Source organism: Heteronotia binoei, chromosome 18 (genome assembly GCF_032191835.1).
Source record: "Heteronotia binoei isolate CCM8104 ecotype False Entrance Well chromosome 18, APGP_CSIRO_Hbin_v1, whole genome shotgun sequence".
Classification (NCBI taxonomy): domain Eukaryota; kingdom Metazoa; phylum Chordata; class Lepidosauria; order Squamata; family Gekkonidae; genus Heteronotia; species Heteronotia binoei.
This window is the reverse complement of record NC_083240.1, coordinates 7,704,348-7,727,189: the sequence shown is the minus strand read 5'-3', so window position 1 is coordinate 7,727,189 and position 22,842 is coordinate 7,704,348. Positions and strand designations below refer to the sequence as shown.

At 48.4% G+C, this 22,842-nt stretch overlaps 1 protein-coding gene across 1 annotated transcript in view; it reads left to right on the top strand.

The window, feature by feature from the left end:
• The window catches only part of NOC2L (NOC2 like nucleolar associated transcriptional repressor), a 107,444-nt gene that overhangs the window by 51,836 nt on the left and 32,766 nt on the right, over positions 1 to 22,842 (top strand). The window contains exons 12-15 of the mRNA XM_060259440.1: positions 3,047 to 3,158; positions 11,984 to 12,097; positions 16,842 to 16,943; positions 20,458 to 20,601. Coding sequence (XP_060115423.1) covers positions 3,047 to 3,158; positions 11,984 to 12,097; positions 16,842 to 16,943; positions 20,458 to 20,601 — 472 coding nt within the window. The remainder of the gene's footprint in view (positions 1 to 3,046; positions 3,159 to 11,983; positions 12,098 to 16,841; positions 16,944 to 20,457; positions 20,602 to 22,842) is intronic.

The following is a 22,842-nucleotide window of genomic DNA, read 5'->3' as shown; positions in this document are numbered from 1 at the left end:
GTGTCTGTTGTGGGGGAGGAAGGGAAAGGAGATTGTAGGGCACTCTGAGGCTCTGTCCTTGGAAGGGCAGCTGCTGTGAGAGCCCTCTCAGCCCCACCCACCTCACAGGGTGTCTGTTGTGGGAGAGGAAGGGAAAGGAGATTGTAGGCTGCTCTGAGGCTCTGTCCTTGGAAGGGCAGCTGCTGTGAGAGCCCTCTCAGCCCCACCCACCTCACAGGGTGTCTGTTGTGGGGGAGGAAGGGAAAGGAGATTGTAGGCTGCTCTGATGCTCTGTCCTTGGAAGGGCAGCTGCTGTGAGAGCCCTCTCAGCCCCACCCACCTCACAGAGTGTCTGTTGTGGGGGAGGAAGGGAAAGGAGATTGTAGGCTGCTCTGAGGCTCTGTCCTTGGAAGGGCAGCTGCTGTGAGAGCCCTCTCAGCCGCACCCACCTCCCAGGGTGTCTGTTGTGGGAGAGGAAGGGAAAGGAGATTGTGAGCCGCTCTGAGACTCTTCGGAGTGGAGGGCGGGATATAAATCCAATATCATCATCTTCTTCTTAGCTTTTGCTCACTAGTGTGAAGGGGGCGATAAGTCTGGTCTACTTTACAAGGCTGCTGTAAGGATCACTGCAACATGTGAAGCTATGAAAGTGCTGTATAAATTCAAAGTAGCCGTTGTGGCACAGTGGACCTGCACCAAATTGGGAAGCCCACGGCTGTGCTTTGCATAAGAGTGACGGTGCTGATCATTTCCTTTCTAGTACCCTGATTGGCTGACCCAGGGGAGTCAGATTGCAGAAGCTAAGCAGGCTCACCCTGGTTATTGCTTGGATGGGAGACTGGCAAGGAAAACCAGGACTGTTGTGCCGAGGAGAGGCAGGCAATGGCAAACCAACTCTGTTGTCTCCACTCTGACCTGGATGGCCCAGGCTGGCCTGGCCTTATAAAATCTCAGAAGCTAAGCAGGGTTGGTCCTGGTTTGTACTGGGATAGAAGTCCAGGGCTGCTACAGGGAGAAAGGCAATGGCAAACCACCTCTGAAAACCGTATGCCTTGAAAACCCTGCAAGGTCTCCATAAGTCGGGTGCGACTTGACTTTCCACCGCCACAACTGCCTTGCTTGGCAGCTAGTTTTTCCGGAGAGCTATGCTGAGGAGGGGGTGTTGTGTTGTCAGCTTGCACGGTGTTCCGTAGTGTGTGTGCGTGCACAGATTTGGCGGAGGAACTGTTAATTACCATATTTTTCACACCATAAGACGCACTTCCCCCCCCCCAAAAAAAAGTGGGGGGAAAAGTGTGTGCGTCTTATGGAGCGAAGGTACCATACGTACCTTCCTGGGGAGGTGGGGGGTGATCCGCTGCCTCCGTCCCGGCGCTTCCCCGCGCCTGCCTGCCTGGCTCCAGCTCTGACGCTTACAGCAAGCGCCAGGATCGCTCCCTCTGCCCTCCGATCCCGGCGCTTGCTTTAAGCATCAGCACTGAAGCCATGCAAACAGGCCGGGAGAAAGCACGCCGCCCCCTCCACAGCCGGCGCTTGCGAAGCGCTGGGTTTGCGGAGGGGTGTGTGTGTGCTTCCTCTGTGCCTGTCTGCCTGGCTTCAGCTGCTGCTTATAGCAAGGGCTGGGATCGGAGGCTGCCAAGCCTCCGATCCCAGCACTTGCTATAAGCAGCAGCTGAAGCCAGGCACAGAGGAAACCCCACCCTCCGCGAAGCGCTGGGTTTGCGGAGGGGGGGGGGTGCTTTTTCCGTGCCTGCGTGCCTGTCTGGGAGACAAGCGGCGAGATCGCTCCCTCCGCCCCCACCGCAAACCCAGCACTTCGCAGGGAGCGATCTCGCCGCTTGTCTCCCAGCCAGGCACGCAGGCGCGGGGGAAGCACGCCAGCGCCTGCGTGCCTGGCTGGGAGACAAGCGGCGAGATCGCTCCCTGCGATGTGCTGGGTTTGCGGTGGGGGCGGAGGGAGCGATCTCGCCCTTGTCTGCCAGCCAGGCACCTGCGTCTTATGATCCGGAGCGTTCAGTGGACCGAAAAATACGGTATTTGTTCATACACGAAGCTGCCTTCCACTGAATCAGACTAGTGGTCCATCAAAATCTACTCCGTCTGGCAGTGGTTCTCCGGAGTTTCAGGCGGCAGGACTCTTCCTCAGCTCCTTCTGCCAGATTCTATAACTGGAGATGCTTAGGTCTGAATATGGGACCTTGTGCATGCTAAGGGGAAGCTGAGCCATGACCTCTCCAACCTGTTTGGGAGCTTCACTGATTTACAAATAGTTCGTCCTTTGCAGGAGGGTCAGAATTCAGGGAATTGAAAATAGGCAGTATTCTAATGCCCCTGTATAAATCTATGGTGTGGCCTCATTTGGAATACCGTGTACAGTTCCGGTCACCACACCTCAAAAAAGATATCATTGCACTGATAAAAGTGCAGAAAAGGGCAACCAGAATGATTAAAGGGCTGGAACACTTTCCCTATGAAGAAAGGTTAAAGCACTTGGGGCTCTTTAGCTTGGAGAAATGTCGACTGAGGGGTGACATGATAGAGGTTTGCAAGATTATTCGTCGGGTAGGGAAGGGAGAGAAAGAAATACTTTTCTCCCTTTCTCACCATACAAGAACTTGTGGCAATCAAATGAAATTGCTGAGCAGTCAGGTTAGAACAAATAAAAGGAAGTACTTCTTCACCCTAAGAGTGATTAATGCATGGAATTCACTGCTACAGGAGGTGGTGGTGGCTACAAGCATAGACAGCTTCAAGAGGGGATTGGATAAACATACGGAGCAGAGGTCTGTCAGTGGCTATTAGCCACAAGATATAGATGGAACTTTCTGTCTGGGGCAGTGATGCTCTGTATTCTTGGTGCTTGGGGGGCACAGTGGGAGGGTGTTTAGTGTCTTTGCCCCACTGGTGGATCTCCTGATGGCATCTGGGCTTTTTTCTTTTTTTGGCCACTGTGTGACACCGAATGTTGGACTGGATGGGCCATTGGCTTGATCCAACATGGCTTCTCTTCTGTTCAAATCCATGGTTTATAATCACTCTGGTTTTTCTCCCTCTGTGTCCCCACCAGGCTGGTACCCACAGCTCGTTTCTACCCCTTGCGCATGCACTGCGTTCGGGCTCTCACCCTGTTGTCGGAGAACACAAGAACATTCATTCCCGTTCTGCCCTTCATCTTGGAGGTGAGCTTTTCTTGTTCTGCACTGTTTTGGCGTTCTGCACTGTTTCTCAGTGGATAGTATGTGTCTCCTTGTTTTTTTTCCCCTTTACATCCAACAACTGTGAGGTAGATCAGGCTAAAGTGAATGGTTTGAACAGGTTTTTACTTGTGAGGCTTTCTTGGTTCAGCAGCTGTGTCTTCCATACCCAAGCCTAATACTCTAGTCCTGTATTCTCAGTGGATAGTATGTGTCTCCTTGTTTTTTTCCCCTTTACATCCAACAACTGTGAGGTAGGTCAGGCTAAAGTGAATGGTTTGAACAGGTTTTTACTTGTGAAGCTTTCTTGGTTCAGCAGCTGTGTCTTCCATACCCAAGCCTAATACTCTAGTCCTGTATTGCCCATCCTTCAGGTAGGGGAGGGTACACTGCTTTCCCAAATTAAAATGGTCTTTCTGCCTCAAACCATTTCCTTTTAGTGTGCATGAGAGAAAGAATGGTCTTACCTCAGTGGAAGTTACCCCTATTTTTCTACACTTCACTATTCTAAGCAAGCACTCAGACTGCTCCAGATCAGTGACTCAAACTGAGATGCAACAGGCATCCTCTCTTGAGAGTGAGCACTTCTGCTGTGTCTCTGTATTAATGGGTGGTTTTAGTATTCAGACATATCTGATGCAAAGAGGTAGCCGCAGCTTTCTGAACATATGAAGCTGCCTTTTGCTGAATCAGACCCTCCTCGGTCCATCAAAGTCAGTATTATCAGCATCCTCTTTTGAGAGTGAGCACTTCTGCTGTGTCTCTGTATTAATGGGTGGTTTGAGTGTTCAGACATATCTGATGCAAAGAGGTAGCAGCGGCTTTCTGAACATATGAAGCTGCCTTCTACTGAACCACACCCTCGGTCCATCAAAGTCAGTATTGTCTGCTCAGACTGGCAGCGGCTCTCCAGGGTTTCAAGCTGAGGTTTTTCACACCTACTTGCCTGGACCTTTTTTAGTTGGAGATGCTGGGGATTGAACCTGGGACCGAGAGTCTGACTCAGTATAAGGCAGCTTCTTATGTCCAACTGCAAGGTTTGAGTCCAGGAGCATTTTACATGACCAGCAAGGTTTTCAGGGTGGGAGCTTTTGGGACTCAAAGGTATCTGATAAAGAGAACTTTGGCTCTTGAAACCTTATACCCCCAAAATGTTGTTGATCTTGAACCTAGTTAGTCAGCAACAATCTCTAATGCCAGTTAAAAAACAACAACAGTTTAATCACAAAAACCCTAAAGTCAAGTAAGATTTTTTTTAAATTGTCGATGAGAGTTTTATGTTTACCTCTGAGTTTCCGAAAGACAATAAGTGGATTCTGCATCAAATCAAGCCTGACTGCTCCATCGAAGTTAAAATGACTAAACGAAAGAAGAGATTGGATTTATACCTTGCACTTCACTCGGAGCCTCAGAGGGGCTCACAATCTCCTTTCCCTTCCTCTCCCCACAACAAGACACCCTGAGAGGTAGGTGGGACTGAGCGAGCTCTGAGAGAACTTTGAATGAGCCAAGGTCATCTGGCCGGTTGCACGTGGAGGAGTGGGGAATCGAACCCGCTTCTCCAAATTAGAGTCTGCCACTCTTAACATCTACGCTAAACTGGTTCAGTTAAAAGATCTGGCAGTAGGCAATAGGACAGACCTCAGCCTGAGAACTTGGAGAGCCGCTGCCAGTCCGAGCAGACAATACCGACTTTGATGGACCGAGGGTCTAATTCAGTCGAAGGCAGTTTTGTGCGCCAATCTGTTAAATAATCTTTAGGCTGTCCTTGAGTTACCTAGCAGAGGCAAATTGTGTTTGAGCTAGGAGCGTAGAATAGGATTCCTTGAATGGATTCAGGTCGCTGATCTTAGTATAGCTCCTTGTTGCCCGTTCGGGCTAGCAGCCGTTCTTCAGGGTCTCGGCCAGAGCAGGATCTTCCTGGGTTCCTGGAGAAGAGACAGGTTGGACTTGAAGTGGATACTTCGCATGCAAAGATACCCTCACTGAACCATGGTCCTTCTCCCCTTTAAATGCTTGCCCTCGCTTAGCATTCTGCTTGCAAGCACTTTTTATATATCCCCCCCCCCCCCCGTCCAGTGTTTTAAAATGGCCAGTTTCTCACTAGACCTTTAACCCTGGTTTAGCCCTGTCCCCAAGCTGACTTTCCACACTAAAATCAGAGAATCATAGAGTTGGTTTCTCTGATTCTGTGATTCTAGTGTGGAATGTCAGTTTGGGGGCAGGGCTTAACCAGGATTAAAGGTCTAGTGTGAACTTGGTCCAAGTAAGAGTTTCTGCATCAGAATTTGTGACTTCTCGTCAAGCTTGAACTCTGCCCCTCTTGTTGAAGAGATGTTCACATTTCTTGGTGTTTGTGGGTCTGATTTCTGGGCCTGCCTTCTGTTCTGGCCAGGAAGGAGGAAGAGACCTGCCAGGGGTCACCTTCCCACCGCCCTTATTTGCCATCCCCCAAAGCTGCATTCACTCAATGTTGGCAGGAGAGGGGCGAAAGAGAGAGGGGGCAGTCAGAGGACGGGGCATTCGGCCATGCCTGGGAATTAGCCAAGTTGTCTTGGGGCTTGTTGCTAATCATGAGGCCGTGAAAGACCATGAAAGACTCCTGCGGGGTTTTTTAAAAATGTCATTGCAAATGTCCCTTCGTAAACCACATCCTTTCAGCCCGTAGCAGCCAGCGAGGCCTCTCTTACTCTCCCGGACCCTTGTGGTTTCTTGGCTGCTCCCCCTTGCGCGTCTGTTTCCTTCCTCTCCCTCCGTTTGCTCTTTTGAGGCTCTGCCAGTTGGGTTTAGCGATAGAGCGTCACTTTTCCCCCACCCCCTCTCGCTGGGTTTCTTTTCTCGACCTCCGGCAGATAACAGCCGGCCCCCTTTCCTCTCTCGCGGCAAGCCGCATTTATCGGGCCAGCCGTTCCTGCGGTTCACGCATGCCTTCCTCTCCTGGCTTCCGCCTCCAACCACATCCGATGCTGCTGAGGCATACGGCAAGCGCCTCGCCCTATGGAAGCCGGTTTTCAGTTGCAGCACTTTTTTTAAAAAAGCCATGTAGAAAAAGGGGGGGGGGAAATAAGCCAGAGGTTTTTAAAATGTTTTTGGGCCACTGTTGGATAAAAAAAACTCTACTGTTGAATTGCTGAACAACCGAAGGACTTCCAGGATAGTTCTTGTTTGGTCTGCTTTTAAATTTATTTCATTTGATGGTCTGGTGGGAACATAAGGCTGGGTACTTTGTTAAAGTTCAGTGGGTCTTCGTCTCGTTGGTGCTTGCCTGAGTTTTCATTGTATAGAATCAAGGCTTTTTTTGTAGAAGGAACTCCTTTTCATATTACGCTACAGCCCCCTGATGTAGCCAGTCCTCCAAGAGCTTACAGTAAGCCCTGTAAAAAGAGCTCTGTAAACTCTTGGGGGGATTGGCTACATAAGACAGGTGTGGCCTAATATGCAAAGACAGGACTTTTTTTGTAGCAGGAACTCCTTTGCATATTAGGCTACAGCCCCTTGATGTAGCCAGTCCGCCAAGATTATTAGAGTTTGTAGAATCTTTCGGGCTCAAGTGTTGTGTCCTACTGGAGAAAGTTTTTCTTCCAGACGTTTCGTTCTCAGCTGCGGAGAACATCCTCAGTGGCGTTGCAGCCGGAGCAGGCGCTCTGACCTTCTTGGCTGCTGTGCATTGAGTGAGGCCAGGAAGCCAAGGCACTTGAGCCCGAAAGATTCTACAAACCCTAATGATGTTACCAGCCGTGAAAACCTGAAATCTTTGATAGTCCTCCAAGAGCTCACAGTAGGCCCCAGTAGGCCCTGTAAGCTCTTGGAAGATTGGCTATGTCAGGGGGTGTAACCTAATATGCAAAGTAGTTCCTGCTACAAAAAAAGCCCTGTGTAGAATGCAGCTCTGATGCAAGATGCTTATGACAAAAATATAATAAAATGTCTAATGACGCACACTGTAAAAAAATGTGAAGTTTTGCAGGTCAAACAAGCCTGGCCTTCTGTGAATTAGGAATTTTTGGGTTTTTTCCATTCTGGTTTCCGGTACTGAACAGACTTCTTTGAGCCTGGAGGATCCGTGTAAGGCTCTTCAAGTTAGCCAGAAAGGCTCAGGCTCAGTGTAAGAGCTGTGCTTTGCTTGCAGAAGATCCTGAGTTCAATTCCTGGCATCTCCAGTTAAAAGGGCCAGGCTGTAGCTGATGCGACAGACCTGTGCCTGAGACCCTGGAGAGCAGCCGTCAGTTTGAGCATATCGGTCAGCAGGAGGCTGAAGTTGGTTCCCAATTCCTTGTCCGCACTGTGTTATAATTGAAACTTTTCTGCGGAACCCTGAATCTGTAATTCAGACTCATTTCTCACTCCTTTTGATCCTGTTTGTGTGTCTGGCAAACGCGGCGCCTGCTGTCTTAATCTTTCTGCCCTTCCTACCTTGTGCAATTGAAAGGAAATTACCCTCCTCCGTTCCTTTGCCTTTCTCCTCCTTTCTCTTCCTCCCTCCCCCCTTCCTTTCCCTCTGCCCTTGTCACCACCATGGTGACAACGCGAATGTCTCGCGCGGTCCCTCCAGGCACCGGAATTCCCCAAGCCCCTGCCACTGGAAATGAGAGCCGACTCGCTGATGTGCCTTGACAGCAGCTTCTGCTGCTCCGGTGCACAGAGAGCGTTTGCCCCTGGCTGCGTCTCCACTTCGGGGAAGGGCGGGGTGGGTGCCTGTCGGAAGTTAGAACCGGCCTGGTTGGTGGGTCGAGGTAGGAGCAGCAGCGAGCCAACTTGGAGAGGGGGAAGGCTTTTTGGCTTCCGATTCGCTGCTGCCGTCTCAGTCGCCGTTCTGCCTTTCAGTTAGCATTACTTAATTTTTGTCGGGGTGACAGGCGTTGGTTCCAGCGAGAAGGAGTCGTGTTCGGCTCCAGTGCTGGAAGGCAAATGCGGGTAAACAAGGTGGAAGCGGTCGGTCTATCCATCCATCCCGCTCTCCGTTGGGAGAGAATGCTGGCATGCCAATTTAAAATCATCTTCTTTTCCCCCAGGGGATTGTGGGAAGAGAAAGGAAGTTAACCCTGCTCTGCTGGGAGACGCTCCCCACTCCTCCCCAAACTGCACACACAGCTGACACTTTAAATGGCTCATCGCTGATGGATGTGTGGGACCTGCCCCACTAAACCACCCAGTGGCCTCAGGACACAGAGTCAAAGACTGAGGAGTTTTAGCCTGTTAATGTTTCCCCTGCTGGTGCCGGGCAGCCAGTGGTGAACCAGGCAGAGAGATCTGCAGCTCCCAAGGAGAGTTTGGGCTCGTTTCTTGAACCAGACTCCCTTAAGAATGTAAGAAGAGCCCTGCTGGATAAGGCCAAGGGCCCATCCAGTCCAGCACTCTGTTCACGTAGGGGCTGGCCGGTTGCCTCTAGGAAGCCCGCAAGCAGGGTGAATCCAGCAACGTCCTCCTGCCCATGGTCTCCAGAAGCCTGTGGTGCTGAAGAACAAAGTTTGTCTGGTGGCACCTTTAAGACCAGGAAAGTTAAATTCTGGGTAGAAGCTTATACCCAGAATTAAACTTGGTGGCCAGACTCACTTAATGTAAGAGCCACATAGAATAAACATCAGGTGTTTGAGAGCCGCAAGACACGAACGTCAGATGTTTGAGGGAAGGAAGAAAATAGGGGAGTAGAGGTGGAAAGGAAGCAGCTTTAACTTTAAATGCATTCTCCAAGCTACTGGGCAGACTTGGCTTGGCAAAGTGATTTAAATAGAGAAATGCCCTCTCCAAGCTGGCCAATGGGGCAGTGGGGGTTTCGAGAGCTCCACAAAATGTGTGAAAGAGCCACTTGTGGCTGCCAAAGTTTGGCCAACCCTTCCCTTGGACCAATCACTCTCTTCACCTAATGTTCTTTACAAGACAAGCTGGAGCAGAGGTGAATGATGCTGTAAGCCACCTGCGGGTCCTCCTCAGGGAGGAAAGTGGTATAAATAAATTTTAAAAATAATCTCCAAGTGGCACATTGCAGAGCCACTAGGTCATGCTTCTGAAGGGCTGGCTGTCTCCAGCTTCTTCAGAAGTTTAGCTCATTATCCCGGCCTTAGCGCTGTGCAGTGATGGACAGGGAGGCTAGATTATCCAAGGTGGAGGACGCAAGTCACTGCATACATGTCGGGAAATATTGCCGTTAGGCTGATGAGACTCCGCCAGTCTTGCTGTGACCCTTTTTTGTTTTGTGTACTCTTTTTTTTACTCTCATGTACCCCATTCGTATCTTTTCTCCCTCTTTGTTTATCTACCAGAGGTGTCGAACTCATTTGTCGTGAGGGCCGGATCTGACATTTATGTACAAAAGCTCACAATGCCCAGCCATTTCATATTTTCCTCTGGGTCTTAGGCTCAAAGCACTGACCCTGAGATTTCTGTAATAAACGTCAGTAAATCCAAAGTAGGTTTGCAACTGACAGATACGCACTTGAACACCACCTGAGCAGCATGAGATTGCTACAGCATATTGTCTCCAGATTTGGATGCAATACTTCAGAGCAAGCGGGCTCAGTTATCAGAGACTGTTGAATAAACAAAAAATTGCAAGAGTGCTCATCTTTTAGGCACGTTTTAAGTTTTGAAAAAATCTTTAATTGTGCCCTTTATAAAGTTTATATCTCTGCCACTTGGCATTACATTTTAGGACACACATGGCCTGGCCTGACAAATAAATGAGACCTTATCGGGCCAGGCCATGTGTGTCCTAAAATGCAATGCCAAGTGGCAGAGATATAAACTGTATAAAGGACATAATTAAAGATTTTATTAAAACTTAAAACGTGCCTAAAAGATGAGCACTCTTGCAATATTTTGTTTATTTAACAGTCTCTGATACCTGACACCTCTTGCTCTGAATTATTGCATCCAAATCTGGAGACCGTATGCTGTAGCAGTCTTGAGTATGCTGTTCAGTTAGTGTTCAGGTGTGTATCTGTCAGGTGTGTAAACCTACTTTGGATTTATTGACGTTCATTACAGAAATCTCATAGTCAGTGCTTTGAGCCTAAGACCCAGAGGAAAATATGAAATGGCTGGGCATTGTGAGCTTTTGTACATCAGTCGCTTCATGTGCTGGTCAGCCAATGGAGAAAATAGAGGCTTTGCTCTGTTTTGAGCAAGCCTGGCAAAGCAAGCTGTGATGCAGAATGAAAGCAAAAGAGGGAGAGGGAAGCAGACAACAGTGAGCTGCTCGCGGGCCTGGTAGGAGCCCTCCAAGGGCCTGATCTGCTCATGGGCTGGATGTTTGACACTGTTATGAATTTTGTTTGCAGAGTAAACTGCAAAATAGCCAGGCACACACATTTAGCTTTAACAAAGTAATCTTTACTTGTCTAGTGAGGAAAGGGGTGACTTGGAGTTCTACAAAACAAGAAAAGGATTTAACATCCCATCTGCCTCCTCTAACTACATGTTGTCTCCAGTCTAAGGTCTAAACAGCAGCTGGTGAGGAAGTCTAGAAACGCAAACTAAGGACCATAAACTGTAACCTAACCTCTCCCCACACCCTCCCCAATATATTGATTGCCCGATTAGGGCTTCCCAATACAGGGTAATATGCATATTGACACCTAGCTTCTGGCGGGAGATATGTGCAGAGTAGCTCATTGGTTCCACCACTGACTAGCTAAGTATCAGAACAGAGCAGTAGACAAGTGGCACCTTTAAGACCAACTAAGTTTTATTCAGAATGGAAGCTTTCGTATGTTCTAAGCAGACTTCATCAGACAAAATTGGAATGGCAAGCCATCTTAAAATATAGTTGGTATGTAGTCACTGCCCACTTTCTCTATATTTAAAGCCAGTTTGGTGTAGTGGTTAAGTGTGTGGACTCTTACCTGGGAGAACCGGGTTTGATTCCCCACTCCTCCACTTGCAGCTGCTGGCATGGCCTTGGGTTGGGTCAGCCATAGCTCTGGCAGAGGTTGTCCTTGAAAGGGCAGCTTCTGAGAGAGCCTCTCAGCCCCACCTACCTCACAGGGTGTTTGTTGTGGGGGGAGGAAGATAAAGGAGATTGTGAGCCACTCTGAGTGGAGGGCAGAATATAAATCCAATGTCTTCTTTGAGCCAGTGTGGTGTAGTGGTTAAGTGCGTGGACTCTTATCTGAGAGATCCAGGTTTGATTCCCCACTCCTCTACTTATAGCTGCTGGAATGTCCTTGGGTCAGCCATAGCTCTGGCAGAGGTTGTCCTTGAAAGGGCAGCTGCTTTGAGAGCCCTCTCAGCCGCACCCACCTCACAGGGTGTCTGTTGTGGGGGCAGGGGGAAGGCAAAGGGATTGTGAGCCACTCTGAGACTCTTCGGAGTGGAGGGTGGGATATAAATCCAATATCTTCATCTACCTCACAGGGTGTCTGTTGCGGGGGAGGAAGGGAAAGGAGATTGTGAGCCGCTCTGAGACTCTTCGGAGTGGAGGGTGGGATATAAATCCAATATCTTCTTCTAAAGATGGCTTGCCATTCCAATTTTGTCTGATGAAGTCCGCTTAGAGCATACGAAAGCTTCCATTCTGAATAAAACTTACTTGGTCTTAAAGGTACCACTTGTCTTCCGCTTTGTTCTATTGCTTCAGACCAACACGGCTGCCCACTTGGGTCTAGCTAAGTATCAGCACACATAAACAAGCAACCCATGACTCCAGGAAGTGAAATTGCCAAAAACCCAACAGACACCCCTGTTTTAGACAGTAAATTTGGGGGGTCAGGGACCTCAGTTCTTCTTGCTTGCAGCAGTCTGTAAAAAAAAAAACATGCGCAGTGATGAGACTACATACATACCAAAAGAGTAACCATGTCCTTGTCTTGCAGATTTTCCAGCAGGTGGACTTCAACAAGAAACCAGGCCGCATGAGTTCCAAACCCATTAACTTTGCGGTCATCTTGAAGCTCTCCAACGCCAACTTGCAGGAGAAGTCCTTTCGGGTAAGGCAAGAGGAAAACACTGGCCGGGGGTGGGGGGTAGGCACTGTGATGTTGGGTTGGCGTTGGTGGGAAGTCTCTGCGGGCATCAAATCCCACACCTCTGATCTAGTACCAGGCAGCAGACTGCAAATATCCCCAAATATCCTCATTCCCTTGGGAGATGTTGCAGCAGCCTCTGTCTTCTGTTCCGTGGGGGGCTGCGGAAACCGTGGTGTATGACTGTTTGTGAAATCCTTTTATTTATTTAAAATGCTTATTCTTGGCTTCTGTTCAGTGCTTTTCAGGCAGCTTCTAAGCCAAATAAAATAGCGTCTGTAAGCATTCAAATGTAAAACCAGGGAGGGGGGGGGGGGGAACCTCTAGAAAAACTATTAACAGCAGTAATAAATTTTTAAAAATCCTTACAGTAAATATCAGTCAGCGGCTAAGACCAGGAAAAACCCTTCCAAATGATGGGGAAATCAGTAAAAGAAAAAGAAGATGATGATATTGGATTTATATCCCGTCCTATACTCTGAATCTCAGCCTCAGAGCCGTCACAATTGCCCTCCCCCACAACAGACACCCTATGAGGTGGGTGGGGCTGAGAGGGCTCTTTCAGCAGCTGCCCTTTCAAGGACAGAGCCTCAGAGTGCCCTACAATCTCCTTTTCCTTCCTCCCCCACAACAGACACCCTGTGAGGCAGGTGGGGCTGAAAGAGCTTTCCCAGAAGCTGCCCTTCCAAGGACAGAGTCTCAGAGCGGCCTACAATCTCCTTTCCCTTCCTCCCCCACAACAGACACCCTGTGAGGCAGGTGGGGCTGAGAGAGCTCTTTCAGCAGCTTCCGTTTCGAGGACATCTCCTACAAGAGCAATGGCTGACCCAAGGCCATTCTGGCAGGTGCAAGTGGAGGATTGAGGAATCAAATCTGGTTCTCCCAAACAAGAGTCTGCTCACTTAACCACTGCAGCAAATTGGCTCTCAAGTAGCAAGGAACATGAGGGCAAGCAGGACGTAGCTAGGGAAAGAGCTCTGCGTGGCTGGGGGGGGGGGGTGTCTATCTAAAAGCCTGGGGGAATGGAGGTACTTGCCCAGAACTGCTGATTTCAAGAGTCAAAAGTCCTGAGTTGGAGTTGATGATAGAGGAGGTCCTAGGACTGATGGACAAATTAAAAATCACCCGTCTCAGATGGCACAGATACAAGAGTTCTGAGACAACTCTCAAATGTGAAGCTGTGGATCTCCTGACAGAAATATGCAGTCTGTCACTAAAACCTGCCTCCATTCCCAAGGCCTGAAAGGTAGCTAATATCTTTAAAAAGAGGTTCCAGAGGAAAAGGTTGCGGGGAGCATATATAATTAGGATTTCTAGTTCTGGGTTAGGAAACCCCTGGAGATTTTGGAAGTGGAACCTGAGGAGGGGAGGGATTTCAGTGGGGCATATTGTCATGGAGCCCACCTTTGAAAATGGCCATTTTCTCTGAACAAACTGGTCTCTGTCACCTAGAGATCACTTGTAATCCCGGGAAATCGCCAGCCATCATCTGAAAGTTTTCGACTCAGTGTGCAACACAGCCCACATTGCAGCTCTTAACCAATAAGACAAGGTGGTTGCTGCAGTCATGCCAATAGGGCTTAAGAAGGAGATGATGATGATATGGGATTTATATCCCGCCCTCCACTCTGAATCTCAGAGTCTCAGAGCAACTCACAATCTCCTTTACCTTCCTCCCCCCCAACAGACACCCTGTGAGGTGGGTGGGGCTGAGAGGGCTCTCACAGCAGCTCCCCTTTCAAGGACAACCTCTGCCAGAGCTATGGCTGACCCACGGCCATTCCAGCAGCTGCAAGTGGAGGAGTGGAGAATCAAACCCAGTTCTCCCAGATAAGAGTCCGCACACTTAACCACTACACCAAACTGGCATGTTCTCTTTTGCTGATCCCTCCTCCTTCCAGGAGGGGAAAACGTGTGTATGCCCAACTTTGTGTGTTGTGTGTGTACACACAACATTGAGAGGACGGGGGTGGGGTCTCTGAAGGTCATCTCACCCAGCGTCCCTCCAGACCTGGAGCCAGCTCCACAGGGAGCATTTTCCCTTAGCAGAAATTGTGGCTGGAAAAGTTGAATTGCAAAATCCAAAGTCTGGGGAGAGACATTTCCGAAGCTGACTCATACTTGGACGTAGCCTTATCGCAGCGCAAGCGGAGATGGTTGTGTTTAAGAGTCGCACAGAAGTAGGAAGCTGTTGTGCCAGGACTGAGCATCCCGTATCCTGGGTCACATAATTAATTAACTGTGCAATTAAGTGTTGCCAGAAGTAATTAAGTTGAGTAATTAATTAAGTCAGGCATGGGCTCCACGATTGGCTGTTGGCATCGTATGGACGGATGAATCTCATTGTGAAAGGACCATCGGGGGGGGGTGGGGTGGAACGTTGACTGGAATCTCACTCACCTGTTCTCAGAAGGGTGAGATTTCCGTAGCTCCCCTTCCGTGAGCTTAATTTCCTGCTTCTTAGAAAGGACATAGCAAAAGACAAACAAGCGATCACGGGCTAGGGCACCTTCCTGTCTGATTTTGTAGAGCCAGTTTGGTGTAGTGGTTAAGTGTGCAGACTCTTACCTGGGAGAACCGGGTTTGATTTCCCACTCCTCCACTTGCAGCTGCTAGAATGGCCTTGGGTTAGCCATGGCTCTCACAGAGCTGTCCTTGAAAGGGCAGCTTCTGGGAGAGCTCTCTCAGCCCCACCCACCTTGCAGGGTGTCTGTTGTGGGGGAGGGAGAAAAAGGAGATTGTGAGCCGCTCTGAGATTCGGAGGGTGGGATATAAATCCAATATCTTCTTCTTTTATCCCACTCTTTCCTTCAGGGCTCTCCTTGTCTTTTGTCCTCACAACAACCCTGTGAGGAAGACTAGGCTGAGGGAGTTTCAGGGGTGAATGGACAGTTGCTCCCAGCTCCCCTCATCCGGACACCCTCACCATATGCCACACTGGCTCTTCCCTACAAGAAGATGCTAGAGCAGGGATGGCCAAACTTGCTTAACATTAAGAGCCATATAGAATAAACATCAGATATTGGAGAGCCACAAGGGAGGGAGGAAGGAAGGAAGTTGGTGGGAGGGAGGGAGAGGTGGAAAGAAAGTAACTTTAGCTTTAAATGCATTCTCTAAGCTGCTGGCTGGCTTGGCTTGAAGAAGTGATTTAAAGAAAACAAATGGCTTCTCCAAGCAGACTGATTGTGGTGGGGAGTTTTGAGAGCCACACAACATGTGTGAATGAGCCTCAGGTGGAATTCCTATGTGCCCATGTGGTTGATAAAATAATGAACCATGGTTGTGAGAATAGATAGAGAGACATTTGTCGTGCATATACAATGAACATATGAAGCTGCCTTCTACTGAATCAGACCCTCGGTCCATCAAAGTCAGTATTGTCTTCTCAGACTGGCAGCAGCTCTCCAGGGTCTCACGCTGAGGCTTTTCACACCTATTTGCCTGGACCCTTTTTAGTTGGAGATGCCGGGGATTGAACATATGAAGCTGCCTTCTACTGAATCAGACCCTCGGTCCATCAAAGTCAGTCTTATCTACTCAGACTGGCAGCGGCCTTCCAGGGTCTCCAGCTGAGGTTTTTCACACCTATTTGCCTGGACCCTTTTTTGGAGATGCCAGGGATTGAACCTGGGACCTTCTGCTTACCAAGCAGATGCTCTACCACTGAGCCACCGTCCCTCCCCTAAATCTTTGGGGTCACTTCAGGAAATGGATCAGCATTAGGTTTAGGACAGTGAAAAAGTAGTCCCATTTCTCTGCAAAAAAAGCATAATTAGCTGACAGAATTCAAGATAGAGCAATGGACATTATAGAATCGTAGAATCATAGAGTTGGAAGGGACATCCAGAGTTATCTAGTCCAGCCCCCATCACAATGCAGGAAATTCACAAGAACATCCCCCCCCCCCCCAAAGCTATTTCTGGTCTGCCAAGTTAGCTGGCAGAATTCCGAGAATGGAGTGTACCACTTCTGATAGTAGGGAGAGCAACTTAAATTCTTAATGTTACTCCATGTTAAAAAAAAATTTCTGCAAGTTAAAAAAAAATAAGTCATGGAAAAAAGTTCTAGCTTTATTCCTTTGTGCTAGTTTTCCATTTACAAGGAATTATTAGCATGGGGGAAGTTTGAGAAGCGTAATCCCTCACTTGCAGTCTGGGGTGGTACAAACGTAGGCAAAGCCTGACAAAGGTAGTTTAAAAAACATATTTTTAAAGAAGAAGGGCTGGACAAATTTGTGGTCTGCCAAAGGTTGTTTCCCAGGATGGCCACATGGGACAGCATAAAGTATAAACTTTAAATACTATGTCCAGGACAAACAGCCATAAAAGACCATCTCCTTCGTCCTCTTGATGCACCAGAAAAAAGCTTTGGGTTTTTGTATGCGAAGTCTTGTGCGTGCTCTTTTGTGTTTTTTAGCAGGAAGGAGAAGTAAAAGTACCAGTGGTTGGGGAAATGAATGTCACCCCCTTAACACTTACAACACATAGTAATTTAGGTCAAAACCTAAAACTAAAAATGACTGGAGACACGGAGAGGTGGTGCTGTAAGCTGTTTTGAATGGAGGCAATTTTTGCATCCGTTGGCTGGTGTTTCTTTTTTAGCGACTGCTATTGAACGTGGAGTTCATGCACACAGACATACACACGTGGGTCGTCAGGAGGTTTTAAGTGAGGACATTAATTTCTCTCCTTTGTACATCTCCCAACAGGACGGTCTTATTGAGCAGCTGTATGACCTCACCCTGGAGTATCTCCACACCCAAGCTTACATGATTGGGTTCCCCGAACTAGCTCTTCCAGCCATTATTCAGGTACGTGAGGACTCTCCCGGCATTAGCGAGTCTTGCGAATGAGTCAGTTTCTCTGGAAATGTCTTACGTTACGGCCTCCCCTGTGCAGACTCTTTGCAGTGGGCTGTTTGCAGTGGGCTTCCTGAGTCCTTTGCTCATTCAGGCAGTGAATTCCCAAAGAGAGGAGAAAGCTGTGTGATTTCCTAAAAGCACTTGCCTGGCGTTTCACAGTGTGGTTCAGGCAGGTCTTAGTATCTGAAGTAGACACGTCCTGGGATGCAAGTCTGCCTGAAAACGTTGGGCCTGAATCCGTGAAGTTCCCAGGGGTGGCTGCAATCCAAATGGATGCCTTCCTGTTCCTACCATCTCTTTCCCAAAGAGAGAATGAATTTCAAAAGACTGGCTCCCCACACCAAAGGAAAGCAGGATTTGTGCCATGGCTTCAGTGGCAGAGCATCTGCTTGGCATGCAGAAGGTCCCCGGTTCAATCCCAGCAACTCCAGTTGAAAAGGATCAGGCAGGAGGTGATGTGAAAGACCTCTGCCTGAGACCCTGGAGAGCCGAGAGTAGATAGTATTGACCTTGATGGAGCCAGGGTCTGAGGCCATATAACACGGCTTCATGCTCTGGTTTTCCCCAAAAGGAACTCCTTGTGCTGTTGACCAAGCTACTTTGGAAGACCAGGTGGGGAGGTGAAAGTTCGTGTGAACATTTAAGATGCTGAATACCAGGGGTGGCCAAACTTGCTTAATGAATAAATGTCAGATGTTTGAGAGCCTCAAGACATGAAAAGAGGGAGGGAGGAAAGCAAAGCAAATAGATGGAGGGAAGGAGAGGTGGAAAGAAAGCAACTTTAACTTTAAATTCATTCTCCAAGCCAGCTGATGGGAGTGTTGGGGGCTTCAAGAGCTGCACAATATGTGTGAAAGAGCCACATGTGGCTCCCGAGCCACAGTTTGGCTACCCCTGCTGTATACCGAGTCAGACTATTAAACTGTCCTGTCTTAGGTCTGTCTGATCTAACTGGTCTTTCCGTACATCTGCCCCCACTAGCATCTTTTAACCAGAGATATGAAGGATTTGAACCTGGGCCCTTCCTCATACAAAGCAGGCATTTGACTGCAGGTCCCAAATTTCAGGTCTCCAGGTTTCAGTATCTCCAGGATCTTATATATCTCTCTCTTTGTCTGTCTCTGTGTCTCTGTCTCTCTCTGTGTCTGTCTCTGTCTGTCTCTCTCCCCTCCTGTTTTCCATCCTACTCTGCTTCTCGGGTGGCAATCTCATCTGACTGCCATGCCTTTGGGGAAAATGCCTTTTTATTCCTGCTGGAAGGATGCGTCTCTGAGCCAGTGTTTCATTTCCCAGTTTAGCTTCACCCTTCCCGGAATCCCTCCCGTCCTGGCGGGCGTGGGGTCTGCTCCTGGCTCGCTCTGGCTCATTCCTGGGCCTCTGGGCCGTGGACGGTCTCCAGAGCAAACCTTGCAACTTTCCTCTGCTTGGAAGACAGGAAGCGTTAGGGGCAGGTCAAAATAAGCAGAGATGGGGTGGGGGGCGGGTTGGGGGGTTGGGGTGGAAACTGCTTTGCGGGCTTCCGCTGCTGCTGGAGCCCGGATGCTTTGCCAAAGGACGGGGCCTGCTGCTTTCACCCCCAGAAGGTTTCGTAGATTAGAGCATCCTCCTGTCTCTCTGGTGGCAAGCCAAACCGGCGGACTCCATAAAGCAGCCAGGGACGGCTGTAATGAACACGGGATGCCGGCTTGTTCTCCACCCCTTTGACGGAGGGGGAGAGGAACAAGAGCATGCGGAAAGGATTACAAATAAGAATGTGGGGGCAGAGAGGCTGGGAAAGCAAACTCCCCACTTCTAGTAGAATGCGAGTTGGGAGCGGCCAGGATTCACGTCTTCACGGTCTCCTCCCTCCTCTGTTATGCTTTCCGTCTTTCTATTATTTTGGGCATCCAATTCCCAGGCGTCTGGAACGTGGGAGCTCCCAGCTGTTTCTTATCACCGTTTATAGCTCTTTACACACCAGAGCCAAGTGAGGGGGGTTTAAATCATGATCTCTGTTGGTATAAACCCCACTGGCGGGAAGAGGGGGTGTGTGATTTGAGTCAGTGGCTTGCTGGAAACAATTTCCCCAGTCCTAGGATCGTGTTGCTGGAAGCGACTGGGATATCAATCGTCTGCCTGTTTTACTTTTGGAGATATGTGTCTTTATTTGTATGCGTGCACACGCGCCATGGGCTTTGCTGCTTTCAGAAGGGCACAAGGAACTGACAACCATTGGGTGCTGTGTTTGTCTTTCAAATCATAGCATGTTTTACTGTCACTTCTAGTCCACAGTAGAGAGCCAGTTTGGTGTAGTGGTTAAGTGTGCAGACTTTTATCTGGGAGAATTGGGTAGGATTCCCTGCTCCTCCACTTGCAGCTTCTGGAATGGCTTTGGGTCAGCCGTAGCTCTCGCAGAGTTGTCCTTGAAAGGGCAGCTGCTGTGAGAGCCCTCTCAGCCCCACCATTCTCACAGGGTGTCTGTTGTGGGGGAAGAAGATAAAGGAGATTGTAAGCCGCTCTGAGGTTCTGATTCAGAGAGAAGGGCTGGGTATAAATCTACAGTCTTCTTCTTCTAGAACTTTTCCTTTATAAATCCCGTTGGAAATGAACAAGGACTGTGCTATAGAATTGGACTTGCATAAGAGAGTTTTCTGACATACTATGGCTCCCCCCCCCCCCCGCACACACCCAGTTTTCAGATATTTGTGTCTAAGCTGTTGTCTAAGGATGAGCTCACACATTAAAAGTAACAACGTTTGATTCCAGAGGCACCTTTAAGACCCACAAAGGTTTATTCAAGCTATGAGCTTTTGTGTTTTAGGCACACTTCCTCAGATACATAGAAATGGAAGCTTAAGGGTTCGTATATATAGGCAGATGCCTCTACATGAACAGCACATTAGCATACAGCTTACTAAAGATGTTTTGACATATGGAAAGACTAAATAGCAACAAGTTAGTTTATAGGCCGCAATGTGCTTGGATTTAACTACAGGGGAAAACAGTGAAGCAATAAATATGTCGAAGTACACTAATGTATAAAAGTATCCTCCTTCATTTTTAAGAGCAATTGAGCTAATGCACACCGGTTACTCTTAAAGCAAGGACTGATCTTGGGACGTGAGGTCAAGTGGAAGGTTTCCACCCGGAGATGCCGCTTTAGACGGCAGCCCTGTTTTTGTTGGAATGCCTCTATCCACGGAGGGCTGTTTTCACCGTTGCTCTTGGCAAGACGACCTTTGCGGTCACTTGGCTCGTTCCGATTGAAGTCTTGTTTCCTGCCCAAAGGGATCCGCTGCAGTCTTTCCACCTTTCCCTCCTGCGGTCGGGGTGAAGATGTGATCCCTGACCAGTGGCAAGCGGGAAGCACAGTCGTCTGCCAAAGCAAACGCCCCCCCCCCCCCCCATACTCTCCTTCTGACCATTTCTGGAATGGAATGGTCTTTCTCATTTTGTTTTCTTTCTTCTACGTACCACCTTCCAGCTCAAGGCTTTCCTGAAAGTGTGCAAGGTTGCAAACTACTGCAAGACCATCCGTCAGCTTTTGGAGAAGCTGCAGGAGAACTCTGCCTACATTACCAACAAGCGCCAGAAAGCCAGCTTCGGCGTCGCCAACCGGGAGGCCGTGGTGAGCCTTAGCTTGCGTCCTCGGATTCAGCGGCCTGTCGGAGGAGACGGCAGACGTGTCCCAGTTGCAGCGTGGCGTGGGGTTGAGTTGGTTGAGAAGAGAGAGGAAGAGGCATAGAGAGCTTTAAAGGGGGATTTGACAGATTCGTGGAGGAGAGGTTTGTCAGTGGCAGCCCCGGTGACTGAAGCGATCCTCCACGTTTAGAGGCAGTCCGCTTCTCAGTCCCAGAGCCAAGAAGGCAACATGAGGGGAAGGCCTCGGCCTCTGTGCCTGGTTGTCAGCCCTCCAGAGGAACTGACTGGCCACTATGTGAGGCAGGAGGCTGGAGCAGCTGGACCCTCACTGGTCTGATCCAGCAGGGCTGTTCTGATGTTCTTATGAAGACTTCGGCCTCTGTGCCTTGTTGTTGGCCCTCCAGAGGAACTGGTTGGCCACTGTGTGTGAGAGAGGATGCTGGACTAGATGGACCCTCACTGGTCTGATCCAGCAGGGCTTTCCTGATGTTCTTATGAAGGTCTTGGCCTTTCTATCCTGTAGTTGGCCCTCCAGAGGAAGTGGCTGGCCACTGTAAGAGGCAGGATGCTGGAGTAGATGGACCCTCACTGGTCTGATCCAGCAGGGCTCTTCTGACATTCTTAAGGCCTTCCACACATTATATTGAGCACGCATATGCACACTTGTGTTGTACATACCATACCATACCAAACCTTTAATGGCATAATAGATTCAGATAAAAATACACAGAATATAAAAATTTAAACATTGGAGATAAAATCAAAATAAAACCGAGCTTACAGATACATTCAAACATGGTCAGAATTAAATTTAAGGATGTCAGCCAGAAATTTTGCCACAGCCTCACTAACCACCCCCTCAGTATCACTCAATAAATAATAACAGGGTGGCAGAATAGACAAATCTGGAGAAAAAGAAAGCTTGCCAAATAAATCTTTACGGAGGTTATGGTAAAAAGAACAATCAAGCAATATATGCTGGATTGAGTCAGGGGTATTTGCTCCACAGGAGCAAAGTCTGTCGGCTAAAGGGACTCGCTGATATCTCCCTTGTAAAACTTTGGAGGGAAACGCGTTTAGTCTGGCCAACATAAATGCCCTGCGATGACTTGGAGTGGTTAGGTCTGATAGATAATTGGGCATTTTGCCACAAAAAGCATAAAGACCTAAGGAAGCTGGAGAGCAAGTATAAGGGAGAGTTGGCCGTAATTTCGTTTCCTCCAATTCCCACAGTCTCAGTTTAATACATCTGAAGATATATGACTCTTCAGAGGTAGAAAAATCATCTACCTCTAACCCCAATTGATTGAGTTTAGACAGAAGCACTGCTGTCCAGGACGAAAAATATGGGTCTCTTTTCATACAATCAAGAAGGCTGTTGGGATCTGTTCTAAAATGAATTTTGAGCCAGAATTTAAACACTGCAATCCAGGCTTTTGTCTCCACCAAAGACTGACCCACTTCAGAGCAGAGAGCAAAGTAGGACACACATTTTGGCAAACCAAGAATTTGTCTAAAGAATGAGGCTTGAATGCCCTCCACTTTCCTGGTAAAAGCTGAGATCCATATAGGGATACCATAGAGGATTTGGGCAAGCGTTTTGGCTTTGAACGCTTTAATAGCTGCTGGAACTAATTGGTTGCCCCTTGCAAAGAAAAACTGTTTAATTTGAGCAGCTGAACACTTAGCCAAGTTGATGGTGTTGTTACGATGTGAAACCCAGCTTAACTTGTGGTTAAAAGTGATCCCCAAGTATTTAAAATTTTTTGTTTGCTCGATTGTTGAATTGCCAATAAACCATCTCTGTGGGCCCCAGCAATTTGAAAAGACAACTACTTTAGATTTGGTATAATTGATAGTAAGTGAATTACAATTACAGTAGTCATAAAAGGTGTTCAAATACCTTTGCAGGCCCACTCTTGTACAAGAGAGGATGGTAGTGTCATCGGCATAAAGTAATAAGGGGACCGCTCGGCCTGCAAGTTTAGGCGGATGACCATTGATAGGGGTCAAAAATTGTGCCAGGTCAGTTAAAAATAAATTAAAAAGATGTGGGGCCAGCACACAACCTTGTTTTACCCCCTTTAACACTGGGATTTTACTAGTCAAGTCACCGCTAGAAGAAAATTTCACTTGGCAAAAGGTATTAGAATGAAGTTTCCTCAAGAGAAACAGCAAACGAGGGTCCATTCCCAGGTAACCTAGCTTGATCCATAGTTGGGCTCTA